The 15,656-nt window shown below is 39.0% G+C and overlaps 1 protein-coding gene and 1 non-coding gene across 2 annotated transcripts; both read left to right on the top strand.

Annotated features, from left to right (window-relative positions):
- Positions 1–907: 907 nt before the first annotated feature.
- Positions 908–13,572, top strand: RABGGTB (Rab geranylgeranyltransferase subunit beta). The gene is made up of 9 exons (XM_086617222.1): positions 908–935; positions 1,533–1,640; positions 2,698–2,895; positions 5,322–5,427; positions 6,878–6,930; positions 7,049–7,159; positions 9,167–9,292; positions 10,093–10,242; positions 13,017–13,572. The coding sequence occupies exons 1-9, from the start codon at positions 933–935 to the stop codon at positions 13,155–13,157; spliced, it is 996 nt and encodes a 331-aa protein (XP_086473348.1). The 5' UTR covers positions 908–932; the 3' UTR covers positions 13,158–13,572.
- LOC147528214 (small nucleolar RNA SNORD45) lies at positions 1,768–1,851 on the top strand. The gene has a single exon (XR_015222386.1). It is a non-coding gene; the product is annotated as a small nucleolar RNA SNORD45 (small nucleolar RNA).
- Positions 13,573–15,656: the final 2,084 nt, after the last annotated feature.

Here is a 15,656-nt window from a genome sequence, read left to right on the forward strand (position 1 = left end):
ACATGGTCCTGGACAACCTGCTCTAGCTAACCCTGCTTAGACAGGTGGGTTGCACTTGATCTCAAGAGGTCCCTTCAAACCTCAACAATTCTGTGAATTCTTTTACAATTTCTCACCAAACCCACCGTGGTGTCTTTCATCCATCATCTGAATTTAGTGCTGGATGGTACAACTACCATCATCAGGTATCAGTTTTGCAACGCTTATTTCTCAGGCAGGCCACCCAGGAAATTAGTTCTTTAAATAAGTGTTTCATCATTATAAATCACCAACTTATTTACCTGCAGGACGACCAACAATGCAACATCCTTCGTAAGTATTTGACATACACAAAAAATAGACCTCATTTTTTCTGTTCTATGCAAGCGAGCATTGTACATAATGTTCCTTGTATAGAATCAACACGATGTTCCTGCCCGGTACGATTCTGTAGGGGCCATCCGCCAGCATCAATTGTTGGCAACCAGTAACACAAACATCGTAGGCAGGAGGGGTTTTTTTGAACAAAGAGACGGTTATCCATACCTTCTCTGTGACTTGAATTCCTGGATTTGCTTTTCCATAGAACTCAAGCAACAGAAGGAAACGGAAGGTGCCCTGTTTGCCGGGATGCAGTGAAGCACACGGCGGGGACACGACACGACACGACTGGCACACTTTAAACGTTCCCCCTCGCCTGCTCTAAGACAACCTTCAGCCGCGGCAAGCCCCAACGGCTGCGCGGGTGCGCAGGGCTCGAGGGGGCCGTGCCCGCGGGCCCGCTGCGGGCTCCCCGGCCCCGCGCGGCCCCGGCCGTTCGCCCCGGCATCGCAGACGGCGCGGGCGGGCGGCGGGCGGGCAGCTATAGCGGGGCCCTGCCGCGCGCGGCGCCCCGCCCCGCCCCGCCCCGCCCCGCGGCGCGCGCGGCGCTGCTTCCGGCGCGGGCGGCGAACATGGTGGGTATCGCTCGCCTCGGCGGGGCAGGGGCTCGCCCGGCGCGGCGACGCGTAGGTTTGCAGCCGCGCCGCTTTGCTCAGCGGGCCGGGAGGCCGGCGCGGGCGGTGACTGCGGTGCGGCGGCTTTAGTGGCGACGCTGGTGGCGCTCGCCAGGGCGGGCCCGGGAGCGCGCCTGCCGCCCGCCCGCGCGGGCCGAGCCCGGCGATCGTGGGAGCGAGCGCGCGGCGAGGCGGCGCCGGGCGGCAGCTCGAGACTCCGGGGCCGCGGGGCCCGCTCCCGGCCGGGGCCTCCGCGGGGCGGGGCGCGGCGTCCTCCGCGCCAGCGGGGGCGGGCTCCTTCTTCTGGCGGTTCGCGTCGGTTCGGTTCTGGCGAGTTGGTGTTTTTTGGCGGCTTCGCTGAAAGATTTCCCCGTTCCCGGGGCGGGGCTCAGCCGGACGGAACACTGGGGGCGCGAGATGCGGGGTCTGTCCCGTGCCCGACATAGAGGTGTCTGTTTCCGAGCAGTCGCTGCGCGTGCTGCTGGCTAAATGACACCTGGGTGCCGAAATCTCTTGGAATGACGATGCAGCTGATGTTCGGTTGGTGCTTTCTTACAGGGGACACCGCAAAAGGATGTTGTAATAAAACCTGATGCCCCAAACACGTTACTTTCAGAGAAACACGCGGACTACATAGCTTCGTATGGAGCAAAGAAAGATGATTATGTAGGTACCGATTTGTTTCAGTTCAGCTGTTGTTTTATTAACAGTAGTAATAATCCTTATTTACTTGCTCAGGTTCTTGCCTTGCCATACAAAGTATAAAAGAAAGATGTCTTTCTCAATTTCCCCAGGTCCGTGGTGAGTCCTGGCATGTATTATCTCGAGTATAAATTTGAAGATTATCAGTTTAGCTCTAAAATTACTCAGAGACCTGGAAAATGTACTACTTTTTGCCGCTTCATCCGCTAGAATGCAAAAGGAGTGTAGCTGCACGTTGCTCTTTTGGTGGGATGACATGCTGAATCTCACTGCAGCACTGCTTCATGCTTACTTTGTTTGATAAACACATTCTAGTGTCAATTTTATAGTCATAGGTTATCAGATGTAGCCCACAATAATAGGGTTCCCGTTCCAGCAGGTGCAAAAATGTCAGTAACTGCTTATATTGAAGAAAAGTTGCAGTTATCTTTACTGTCTATAGAAGAATTTTAAACACTATTGCTTATGATTGTTGTTCTTGTGCTTTAAAAGCACTGTGTTTAGATAACAATGTTTATGGGTCGTGTAGGTGATGCAATCAATGCAAGAGAATTCAATATGAGATTTCACTTCCAAGTGAAACTTTAGATTGTGACAGTTTTGGCACTTGGAAGTAAATTTCATTAAATGCTATACTTGTTATTTTTGAGACAAGTTGGGGTGGTGATTTGAGTGGTAATTTGGATGCCAAGATAATAACTGATGGTCTGAAGTGAATTGTTGTCTAACTACTTGAATGTGTTTGATTTGACATTGTGCTTGATACTTTGAGCTAGAAAATACAAGGGAGGAAGGGAACGTAGTATATGTAGGTAGGTACATGTGCCTGTATGTATGCATGTGTATATACGCACGCATGCATGATGTACAGAATATTTGTGAGTGACTGATGCATAGGAAGTTGTTGCTAGGATGGAAGATGGTTGACACTGTTTGTAAATGTTAAGTAGTAGTGTATTTTCATTGTTCTGTGCTGATTATGTGCTTATCTGATTAAGAACTAAAATAATGCACTACTTAGGAATACTGTATGTCGGAGTATTTGAGGATGAGTGGTGTTTACTGGGGGCTGACAGCAATGGATCTCATGGGGCAGCTGCACCGAATGAACAAAGAAGAAATTCTGGCATTCATCAAATCATGTCAACATGAATGTGGTGGAATCAGTGCCAGCATAGGTCATGATCCTCATCTTCTGTATACTCTCAGTGCTGTCCAGGTAAATGTCACAGAGTAATTACAAACAAACAAACAAACATTTGTAATTAATTATTTTGATGATTGCAGATTTTACTGTTGGATGCCAACGACAGAAACTATTTCAGTACTTTATTTAAAAAAAAAAATCTAATGGACAAAACTTTAGGATTTAGCTGTATCATTTTCTAAAAAATTGTTAGAGTTGGGAATATTATGCGTTTAGTGATCGCTTAATGGTGACTGCATTCTTGATAAATTTTCTAACAGTCTTGAAGTACTTCTAAGCTAGAGGTTATGCTGGAGTTTTTTGTAGGTAAGTTTGGATTTTATAAATTCTTCTTAGTGTACATTAAGGTGAAAGATATGTATGACCAGAATAAGAGTGAAGTTTTGGATTTTATTTTCTAATCTATATATTACTATATATTATGATTGCTATATATATGACAATAAATAGTTATGTAATATTTATATAAACTATATATTTATTGAATACATAAAAATGTGTAATGTGTTTAGACTTTCCTACTGTTCAAAAGTAGTAGTAGCCAGTTCTCGTGTTCCTGAAATCTGCTTTTGTTGTGTATAACTTAAAAGTCATACCAGTCTGTTGAGCATTTCTTTTATTTAATTGGTGTGTACTCTTCCCCTCAGAAAAAAATAATTCTCAATCTTATTTATTCGCCATAACTATCTCAATGATAGATTTTAATTTCTAGCTATCTCTTGCATCTTTTTTGGGGGGGAGTGGGGGATGGGGTGTGTTCTCCTTCTCACGCAAACTGTCTTTGAAGAAAACACCAAAAGGGTCAAATGCTTCTGAACGATTGCTTGATTGCTTCCATAATGTGTCTCTAGTCTGATCTTAGGGAAGAAATATTCAAATAGTGTTACAAATAAATAAGATAGCATCCTGTTTTAGGAGGAAAGTGTGTTGGATTTAAGGTGTTGGATTTCAAACTTTTAGGTAGGACAGTGGAATGCTGTTTTCTTGGGTCTGTGATGAGTGTTGGGATGTATTACCTGCTCTAAAGCTGGTATTTATCATTACTTTACCTCTAGAATTAGTCTTGAGTACTCTGAGAACCAGGAAACTAAAGTTTCTTTAGACTATGATGTTTGAGCTTTTCCAAACTGTCCAATCAAACTCCTTTCACAGATTCTAATCCAATATAAGGATGAGGGGTTACAAATTGAGGTTGCTTACTTCTACAAGTTAGGGATGTTAGGTTTTAAATAAATACTTGATGTTACCAGGAAATACGTTCACATTAACTGAATGCACCAGTAGATGTGCAAAGTTGAAAATTGATGTAAAATTTTTGTAGTAAACTTAACCAGTATGTCTTTATGAGTGTGCATGTTCTTCGTGAACAAACACTGTTTAGTCCTATCTACATATCCAGAATCTTTAAAGGGTCATGTCACATCTTCCTTTGATCAGAATTAATAGTCATTTTTTCAGATTCACTTTTTAAAGTGCATGCTATGATTATGTATTTTCTGTTGGAGTTGTGCATTCTGTTTTGCATTTCTGTAAGACTTAAATTTTATCTTACAATTGAGAGATCCCAGCTAACTCTAGGTGTTCAAAGTCATAGTTGTTGATATTTTCCAGGATTGGCACTATAATATTGCTTCGTTTCAACCGTTCTTTCTATTATGCTATTTATAATAAATTCCTAATTAATCTCTTTACAGATTATACAAGTTATGGTAAAACTTGAAGCCAGCTGGGGCTCAGAAACAGTATTGTTGTTTTCATGTGACGTTGTGTCATATGGATTAACTGGTTCAAATCAGTGCTAGCTCAGAAAACTGTATCCCCTCCTATGACCTTTATTTTTCTTCCAGACTATATTGACTGCATAGTTTGTGTCTAATCATATTTTTCATACTTTTTCTGAAATTAATCGCAATTTGGTTCCATTCATTATATTTAAAATTTGAATGTAAATACAAATCTTATAGTTCAAAATGAGTCGTTGCTGACAGGCTTGGACCTGTCACCAGTAACTAGCTGCTTAACTTACACTTGCACGTATCCAAGTAGCAGCAGTGCACGAACTACAAATTGGTAAGTCTGGGATGTCATTATCCCATTACAGAATTAACCATAGTCAAATGTCTGTTCTACATAATGCTAACATAAAACCGAATAAACCTGATTATGCTTTTGAAAGGAGAGCTGGAAGTTGGAAGGCAGCAAAGCATGAAAAAGTTTAGCTTGAATTGTGTGTATTTTCATTTGAGAATTTCTTAAAGTTTTTAGACAGAGATAGGTGAACTGCAGTGAATGAAATTTTATTTTAATAAACCTTACCAGGTGGTATTCACAGTCAATTAAATAAAATCTTTTATAAATCTGGGATATTTTTTTTACTAAATAAATTTTTTAAATTTTTGCCTCTCTTTGATTGTTACTGTGTCTTTTTTTCCCCCCAGATTCTTATCTTATATGATAGTCTCCATGTTGTTGATGTAAATAAAATTGTTGACTATATACAGAACTTGCAGAAAGAAGATGGATCATTTGCTGGAGACAAATGGGGTAATTTTTAGATCTTTAATGTCTAGGTTGACATTTGTAAATCTGTGAACTTAAGTTTTCTTGGATGTTCTTTTTGTTAATGTATTGTATGTCAACACTTCTATTTTCTGAGTTATGAAAAGGAGGTTTTGTGAAGGACAGAGTTGTGTTTCATTCCTTTCATAAATGTTCTAAACTTCAGTTCCGTTCTTTTATTAAAAATAAATTGTCCAGGTCTTGCAGAAGGAAACATTTGGGCATTTGTAACTTGACAGTACTTTGATATACCATTCCATCAATAATGTTTTATGCTTGCTATTTAATGGCAGTCGGTTACAATCTTCATCCTTGTTGGCTGTGAAAGGATCTTTTGCTATATGGGACTGAGAAAAACTGGTTTTGTACTCTTGAACTTCTTTAATACTGATTTTTTTTTCTGCACGTAAATTCTTTATGAACAAATACAGTATTTTTGAGCCGTAGCATAAATACTTAGCCCTGCAGAATGCTGAATTTTAACAGAACAAGAACATGAGTGATATACAATAGATTTTATTAAAATTTAAGCAATGGAGATCATGGCAGTGTATGTATGCTGCTGTAAAGGTGGCTGTTGTGCTGTGTGTTTAAATGGTTCATAGTTTGCTGCATCGTTTTTGTTGAAGTATTGAAACAAACACACTGAAGGCACAATGGATTTCAGTTGCTTCTGAAAGGCAGTTACAGCGCAACTGAAGGAGTGTGATACCTGATGTAGCACAGAACAGCACATGTTTATATGTTTCAGCTTGTGGATTTCTTAAGAAGAAATGCACAATTTGCATCAGTTTGACCAAAAATTGAATGTTTGCGGCTGTGTTCAGTTTCAAATTCTGACTTCAAGTATTAATGGCTGGGAGTTTGTGCTAGGAGAGTTATATTGGTATGGACTTGCCGAGCAATCGTTCTGCTATAGGTGTAGCGTTTTGGGTTTAGATTCCAGGTATAAGTATGCAAAAGAAAACTTGTAACTTTCATCAGTCTTCCTCTAAAAACAAAAATGACTCCTACTTTTGCCTGAATTTAAGGCAGATCAAGAGTTGTGTGTGAGTATTTTTGAGTCCACTGCTCTGCAATTATCTAGTAGAGCACTACAGATAAACTCTAAAATTATACAGTTATTTGTAAATTACCACTAGTTGAATTTATTTGGATATATGTCTGAGTATACACTAGCTCAAAATGAGTTGTTTGCTTTTATGTGCAGTAAACATACCAGTCAATTGAGCTGTAATGCACACTTTCTAAATTACTGAAGAAATAATACGTGAGCTGGAAAAGGAAATGGTACAGGGGCAGTTTTTGGCTGATTTTTGATGTTCAGTATAAAACCTGGTGGTTTTTTTTGTTCCATGTTTTCAGTGGTGATACATGTGTATTTTTGTTGTTAATAAAAATACTCTTATTTCATTCCCTACCCCCTACATTCTAGGAGAAATAGATACAAGGTTCTCTTTCTGTGCTGCAGCAACTCTTGCACTTCTGGTAAGTCCTAAGTCATTACTTACATGAGTACAGAATCTTCTCTTTGGTATGCTGCAGTGTCTGTAGTTAATGAGCTTGGTAGAAGGTAGAGTACATTTGTTGCTTTTCGGACTTGCAGGGAAGGCTGGATGCTATTGATGTGGGGAAAGCAGTAGAATTCGTTTTGTCCTGTATGAACTTGGATGGAGGATTTGGTTGTAGACCGGGTTCTGAATCACATGCAGGACAGGTGAGTTTTTATTTACATGAAAATGTTTTAAATTAGCAAGCATCGCATCCTGCCTATAAATGTTTCTTTACAACATCTATCAGTGATATCAATTCACGTACCTTTCTGGTTCCCCGAATGCCTGATTCTAGTACCATAGTTAAATTAACCAATACGTAGATAAATCTGAGAAGATGAGTAGAGACTCGGGCGGTTATAGGCTGGGCAGAAAAAACAAAGATCATAAGGGAATAACTTTTAGGACTGTACTTCAGTCTTCATATAGTGATGTTGGAAGAGTTAGCATAAGGATTTTTAGAGAATTTGAAATGGATATTAATGGAGACATTGGACGAGATCTATCACTGTGCTACAGATCATAATGAAACGTAAAGGTTAACTGTATTGTATGTTTGATACTTAGCAGCCAATGAACTCAAATATGAGATGTGAAGCTTCTCAAGGGGAAGCTTGCTTAATTTTTTCAGGAAAGTCACTTTTAAGATGAGATGCCTAACTCGGGCATGGAAACATTTATCATGTTTTGTTGTAGGCACTAAAGAATGTTTTACTCATGACAGTGAATTCTGAAAAATGCTCAGTAAAACCTAGTTAAGAGAATGCAGTAGTATAATTGGAACAAATTCAGGCGTCTCTCAAGGAAGAGAATCTCAATGACTTCTTCCAGCAGCAAATGTACATAAAAACTACCTTTCCTATTTTTATTTTTTTCATTGAAGGGATTATCGCACTTAACCTGAGTTTATTAATAGAAATCAACTTTTAATAAAATATTTTAATGCTGTTGCAATCTCCTGTTTGTTTTGCATGATTATGGTAAGCAGTGCCATAGCCAGGATTTGCCTCATCACATGAAAATACTAGAGGTATTTTGCTGAGAAAAACAGTTGGGTTTTTTTGTCCCCACCTCCCCTTTCTTTTTATAAATCAGAAAAAAAAAATCTGGTACATATACCTTATCTTATGAGTTTTACCTACAGTAGCATTGCCCATATGGTCTAACTGGACCATGTTCTGGTGTTCAAGGAAGTCAGATTAAGTAGCTGAAGCCGCTCTGTTTGCAGCTGGTGTTTCCTGGGAGGATTAGATCTGTTGTGCATATTCACATGTTTCTTAAAATGTTGTAAAGGAAAACCCCTTTGCCTGCACAGTAGTTTAAAAGTTTTCTGGGAACATCACCTTTATTTTGCAGTGTTCTACTATAGGCACATCCCTGTTGATTTGTGCTTTTGCTGGCTTTTGTTGTGGTTTTTGTTGTCTTTTTGGAGGTGTGTTTTGTTAGGAAAAGGCAAGTATGAGCAGGCTGCAGTTGATAATGTGGTTTCTTTCAGTTTGTGGTTGGCAGCTTTCTCAGCGACCACATGAAATGTGACCAGAATATGCTGTTGCACTGTAAATATTATTTCTCAGGAAAAAATAAGCAGGGATCAATCAACGCACTTATGTTACGTGGCACATTGAAAGTAAGCCTGTCATGACTACATGTATGTGGGATTGTCAGGATATTTAATGGTCAGGGTTAACCTGTTTCTGCTAGAGAATTCATTTAGTCTCTAGTTTGCTCTCCACAAGCCTTAGGGTAAGAGGCACATACAGGAACAAACCATAGGCAGGATGTAAAATTGTCATAAAGGCCATATCCAGCCTGCAGAAATCAGTTGGGAGTACTCTGGCTTGAGAGTTTGTGTTTTTAAAATAAAACCGTAGGGCTCTGCCTGGTCTTTTAGGATCTTTTTCCAAACCTTGCATTGGTGTCTTATATTAGTGAAATCTTACCGTTATATAATTACATTGTGTAACTGGTACTTTTATACAAAAAGAATGATAACATACTTTTCTAATGGAGAAGAGTAAAGTAAAACTAATTTGGAACTAAAAGTAGAAATGTGTGCTTGTTTTATATTGTGTTTGCATGACTGTATTTCTGCTTTGAGATCTTCCTGCATTTAGTCTGCTAAATGATACTTAGGTTTCAAATACACAAAAAATTTATGTCTGTAATTTTAGATCTATTGTTGCACAGGATTTCTGGCTATAACAGACCAATTGCATCAAATAAACGTTGACCTGCTGGGTTGGTGGCTTTGTGAACGTCAGTTACCTTCTGGAGGTCTCAACGGACGACCAGAGAAGGTATTAGGTAGCTTCTTTTGTTTGTTCAAGCCTCAATAGTGATTATTTTTTCTGAAGCTGAAGTACTTCTGGAAAATGTCATGACTTCTATGAAATATTTAGTAAACTTTTCAGAGAAGCCAAGCCTTCATTTTGATTCTTTGTTTTGTCACTAACAGTTGTCATACAGTCCTTAGCTAGTGCTTAGTTTGAGTCCTCCGTTCAGGAAAGTACACATACTGAATTATCTGTTGCTGACCACTTGAACCAGTATCCTGTTAAATCAGGGCTTGAATACTTTTCGACATTGGGAATGATCTCTTCTGTAGGTTTGTACAAAAATTACTGTTTTACTGGATGTAAATCCTGGGTGTAATAGCGTTCCACATCATACTAGGGAATTGTGTAATCTAGAATAGTCTCCACTGGCAGATAGATACCCATCCAACAGATTTTTTTTTTTTTTTTTTAAATGAAACTAGTTGATATGAAGTTCTTTGTACTTACTTCTGAAAAAGGCGTTGTGGATTTTTAGCCTCTCCCACAGAAGGTGAAAGCTGTTTCAGTATCCCATTCTTGTGGCTTTTTTCTTGAAGAAGGGAAGAGGTTTGAAAAAGATACTTTCCCTTCCTGGAAAAGGGAAGTCCTCTGACATCAGAGATTGCATCCAGGAACTTTCTTCTCTTTTTCTCCAAATAAACTCTTTAATTCTCTGCAACAGTATTGTGACAGCACACCTAGTAATTTGCAGAATCACCAATAAAATTTGCAACGTCATGTTTAAAACAATTCAAATAATAATCTGCTTCTCTGCTTGCCAGTTACCTGATGTGTGTTACTCGTGGTGGGTGCTAGCATCTTTGAAGATGATTGGTAGGTTACATTGGATTGACAGAGAGAAACTGCGCTGCTTTATTTTGGCTTGCCAGGATGAGGAGACTGGAGGATTTGCTGACAGACCAGGAGATATGGTAAGTAATTCTTTACTAAATAAAATATAGTTAATCAAAGATTTCAACTGAGAAAGTAAGTTTTCTTGTTTGAGTGTAACTCAACTCGTGAACCAGGTGTAAGCGTTTTGCAGAGCCTGCAGTTTATTTTGAAGGAAAGAATAGGATAGAGTTGCTTCTGAAAGCTGACTCGGGGAGCGCACATTTTATATTGCATTTGCACTGTAGTGTCCCCCAGTGAAGTCAGTTGCCATTCCTTACAAATTCTGGTTTGGTTCCCGTAACACATACAACACAAATCGTTTCTCATGGGACCTCTTGGAAGATCTCTGTAAAAATACTGGGGGGGGGGGGCTGTGTTTGGGATGCATAGGTTTTTTAGAGGTTTGGTTTGTAAAATGATACACAAGCTAGGGTCCAGAGCAGGTTAAGTAGCCTTCAGCTCTCTTGGTGGCTTTGCCTGATCTAAATGAGTCGTAAGTTTTTATTAAGAAGCCTTATATGCTAACTTATGTTCTGTGTCAGCTCAGCCACTGAATAAATCCTCTGACTGGTATTTATCTAGATGAGGGAGGAAGAAGCTTTGGTGGCAACATTATGAAGAGGCTGGTGGTATGGATTTTCTGCTTGGTTGAGACAGTAGTTACGTTTTAGCTGTTCTCTCTGGTTTCAAGCAGAAACAGAGATTGTCCAGGTAAAATGGCAAAGTTTATATCTTTCAAGGGTGCTGGACAGGTAAAAGTATTGCGAGACCTCAGTGCAATTGGTATAGAATGCTTAGCTGCTTATTTGTCAATGGTCAGGGAAGTCTTAGCTGGTTTTGTTGCAGCTGACCATGTCTTCTTTCTCCACAGACACATTACAAACTGAAGTAGCTTTCTATTTCTTTGCAAGCTGATGCATTATTCCTACTTGGAGGAGAGGGAGAAATCTCTTTACTGTGGTCTGTTACTTGGAAAATGTTTTGGTGTTCTTAAAATGGGAACTCACAGAAATAATTTTTACCTTTTCAGAATTCTCCAAGAAAAGCCCAGCACTTAAAGTCTTAATGCTTTTCTGGCTTCAAGAGTAAACTTGAGCTATTTTTGTCTTGCTAGAAGAGCAGCTTTGGAGAGCCTTTCCTCTATATCTAATGCCGGCTCTTTTGGGAGAGTTTTTGCGTATTATGTTAGTGGTTGTTTCATGTTATTTTTACCTGTCGTCCGTTGTTGAAGTGGACACTGCCATAGAAGTGTTGACAGATCCTGTTGTTTTTGTGGGGTTTTTTGGTGGGTTTTTTTTGTTGTTTATTGAGTTTGTTTGTTTTGTGGTTTTGGGATTGGTTTTTTTGGTTTGGTTTTTGAGGGGTGGGGTTTTTGATTTTTTTTTTTTAATTAGTTTTAGGTTCTAGTCTTGACATTGTGATTGTATTTCAGGTTTTGAACCAATTGACAATAAGACAGCTCTGTCATCTTTTTTCAACTTCCAAGCAGCTAATTCTTGATAACTTAACTTAGTAGCTGTGCAAGTTAGGTCTTAGTTGTAATTCGGCAGGTTTTTCCTTTTTTATTTGCTTTATAGAAAATTGCAGAAAGGAGCAGACAACATAGCAGTAGATAAATCTAGGAATCTGGCTTTCCCTGAACGTACATACTGTTCATTAAGAGGTTGAATCTGTAACTTCATTTGCACACTTCCCGTTGGGGACACTCTCCTGTTATGGGCCTGTCCATCTGTACAAGGAAATTGTCTTGTCATTCCTAAAGTGTACTGTTTATTATTATTATTTTGCTACATACTTATTTGTTTTACCCTTCCTCTAATGGCCATCTACTCATTCTGGGAAGGAGCAAGTAAGCGTGCGTCTGAGCTTTGACCACATCTGTAATGTGGTTGTGTTGTGGTTTAGACCAGGAACCGGGAAACCAGGACAGGTCGCCAAACCACTAAGGGGCAAGACTCGCTTTGCTAATGTAGTTTGAACCTTCTAGGCTGTGATCAATGGTTGGAGGTCCTGTATATGGCTATAACATGGTAATTCAGCTTAGTTTACTGCAGCATAGAACCTCTGTGGTAAGATTCAGGAGTTCTGTTAATGCAAACAGGATATATGCTGCACCAGACAGCACAGGTACTTTTGGATAGGATTTTGTAGAATGGCTGATTAACTGCTGACGGGATGCTTATGTTATGAGACTTCATAGACTGTTGCACTTATGTGGTGATATATGCTTTTAGACAAGGTTCATACAGTGAAGGAATACTTGGATACGAAATAACTGGTCCTGTCTCTTCTGTTTTTTTTTTTTCCTTCCTTATATTTACTTCACATTTCTAGCATAGTAGGTTACTGCTCCTCTCTCAAAATTTTACAGCACAGCTCTGTATTCAGAGACCATTGAAGAGCATTATAATGTTGCTGAAGAGCGAAAGGGGGAATTTATGGAAGTGATATTTGTAAATGATTGAATTTACTTTTATAGTATTTATTATCTTTGCTTCTGCTACCCTATGACATTGCTTGCTAATGGACACATGTGACTGCTTCCTGCCAAAATCAGAGTTGACAGTCATTTTAACAGCAGCAGACAATCAACAAGTATCTCTGAGTAAATTTTAGTGTTGTAAATGCATGCTTTGGAAGTTATCTTGCCTGTCAACACCTGTGAGTACAAATGAAAGTTTGTTCAGTTGCATTGTCTTCTCCAACCATGGAGATCTGCAGTTTTCTTGCTAGCAAACAAAAGCTTCATTCCATACAAATGAAAAGCTGATTGACTTTTGAAAATGGTCACAAACTTTCTGTCTTCTCCCAGGTGGATCCATTTCACACCTTATTTGGAATTGCTGGACTATCTTTATTAGGAGAAGAACAAATTAAGGCCGTCAATCCTGTCTTTTGCATGCCAGAAGATGTCCTTCGAAGAATAAATGTACAGCCTGAGCTTGTGAGCTAAGCCTTATAGAGACAAAGGTTCATGTATCCAGTTGCTTTGATTTTACTGATCTAAGTCATCTCATCTCTGATACTGTTAGCTTATTCTTTGAGATGTGTTTACATTATGGAAGTAAAGCATTAACTTTACTGTGAGCTTTGTCACTTTGTGAACTGTATCAGAAGAGCCTGTTTCTAATAATCTGAGTGTAACGTGTTCTTTGGTTGTATATAGGAAATGTAGAAACATTTCTAATCTGTATCTAAATATATGGGCCTTTGCTTTTTTTTTTTTTAATATTCAAGTCAAAGCAATAGTGTGAATGCTTAATTTTTGTATTCCTGTGATGTCAACTATACTAGCATCTGTCTTTACACAAACGTGTTTTGATGGTGGATCACACAAAGCACTTTAAAAGAATATGGAAAAAAACCCCCACAAAATCCAAACCCCTACTTAAGCCATGCACTTAGTGCCACACACTTGTGTATTTAATTCTTTCTATTCTTATTTGTCATCAGTTTTACATACTGAGAAACAATCTTTTTCTTCTGACAGTAATTGGTACCAGTGAAAACAAAAATTATGGTTCCATTAAGTATATAAAGTCTTCATTTATTGATGAGTCCCTTAGACAAAATTTTGCTGATATTTGACATAGAGCATACTTTGACTATGTATAGTGAAACTTGCTAACGTTAAGCATTCTGGAGAAGGTCTCTGTAGGACAGTGACTTGTAACTGAATATAGAGTTGATCCTAAATTTGTTGCTGGATTGAAATCCTGCTTTCTTAGCTTTTAAGACAATAATTGCCAACACTTGGTTATGGTATAATTGAGAATAAAACTAGCCATGGAAAATACTTGTTTTCTGAAGGATGAAGTCCTCTGTCTTCACAGAAGCCCTATAATTGCTTCTTAGTATACGTTCCACACACTCTGGCTGATACTGAATGTTATTTCAGTTGAACTATATGGTAAAACGTAATCGTGAAGGGGAGGAAGTCTTAGATAATCTCTGTACTTACACTTAAGGAAGGTCTGAAGGTGTTTCAAACATGGTTTTAAAAGCCAACTGGTTAGTTTTATCCAGTCTATTCGTGTTAGTAGAGAGTGAGATAGAACTGGACAAAGTAACTCTTGGTAGACCTTTACTTATAGAGAATTTCCAAGAGAGAATGTGTATTTGAACTCTCAAGTATTTCTAATGCATTTTTTAAGCCTTCTCTGCAGGCTTTTAGATAAGACAAAAACCCTACTCTTCTTTGGTCAAAGCCTGGAATTAGTTTATTTTTCAAAGCTTGGAAAAAAAGTTAACAGTAGGCTTTGTGTTGAGTGCAAGGGAATGAGAGCACTGTTCAGGTTTTATCTAACTGTGAAGTTTAACAGAAAATTATAAAGTACCATTTTCTCATTCTGGGTTACCTTTGCAAGTGCCACTTCTTTTCATCTAAGGAAACACTGTTCATTACATAGGAATTTGCCATTTTTTCTATGCTGTGTAGACAAAATAGTCTTCAGAATTTCTAGTCTAATGTAGACTGAGACACCCTGGGAATTAGTATGTGGGTGGTACTGCATGACAATGTAGAACATTTCACTGTAGGTTGAAATCCTGTTGATATTGGAGTTCTGCTCTGAAGAAAGTCTGGTCAACTTCATTTCCTAAGTCAGCTGTGATTTTTAAAGATCTTTAAAGATTAAAGGTTAAAAAAGGGGTGAGTATGTCCACAAACTAAAAAACTTTTAAAGAATATTCTTCCATTCTTTACATCGGGTTTTTAAAATACTACATTTGTAGAAAGAGAGTCATCACAATGTTTATTACAAGAAAATCTGTGTGTGCGTGTGGAAATCAACAGCCATTATATTATCTTCTAAGAACATGGTCAAGTCTAGAGGTGTGTGCTTTATTCCAAAGATGCTTCTTTTCAGTTTTGTTGAGACAGCTTGGTTAAGTGAATTCAGCCTTATGATTTTTGGCCATGAGAAAGGAAAGAAGGTGGAAGATGGACATTGCTTTTGTTTCTGCTTTTCTTGCCTTACGCTTGGATTTCTGTCAGAGGAGAAGGTTTAACACCAGCTACAGGACTCTGAACGCGTATGGTATGTTCAGTGTAGGACTTGAAATTCAGGACAGTAGTGGTAGCTGGAATTTTCACCTGCTGTCTTCCATCCTTTCCTCTGCAGTGAAACGGAAGTTTCTGATGCTCAGGTTTTTGAAGCTGAGCGATGATGCTCAGTGCTGAGGGAGCACGTGGCTGCTCTGAGCTGGGAGGCTGGGGTCAGTGCCTTCAGCTGAGGAGCTGTGCCTGTTACGAAGCCGAGGAGTCATCGAAGAGCCACGGCCGAGTGAAGGCTGGCTTCAGCTGGGGTGGGTTTTAATGCAGGTGTAGTAAGTTCCAGAGACAAAATGTCTAGTCAAAATGTTAATGGAAACCATTTTAGTAGTGTATGTCACGTGCTAATATACAAAGCATCAGGACCATTCTAGATGTAAAGAAGCTTTATGGTTTTTA

Source organism: Tauraco erythrolophus, chromosome 10, assembly GCF_009769465.1.
Source record: "Tauraco erythrolophus isolate bTauEry1 chromosome 10, bTauEry1.pri, whole genome shotgun sequence".
NCBI classification, from domain to species: domain Eukaryota; kingdom Metazoa; phylum Chordata; class Aves; order Musophagiformes; family Musophagidae; genus Tauraco; species Tauraco erythrolophus.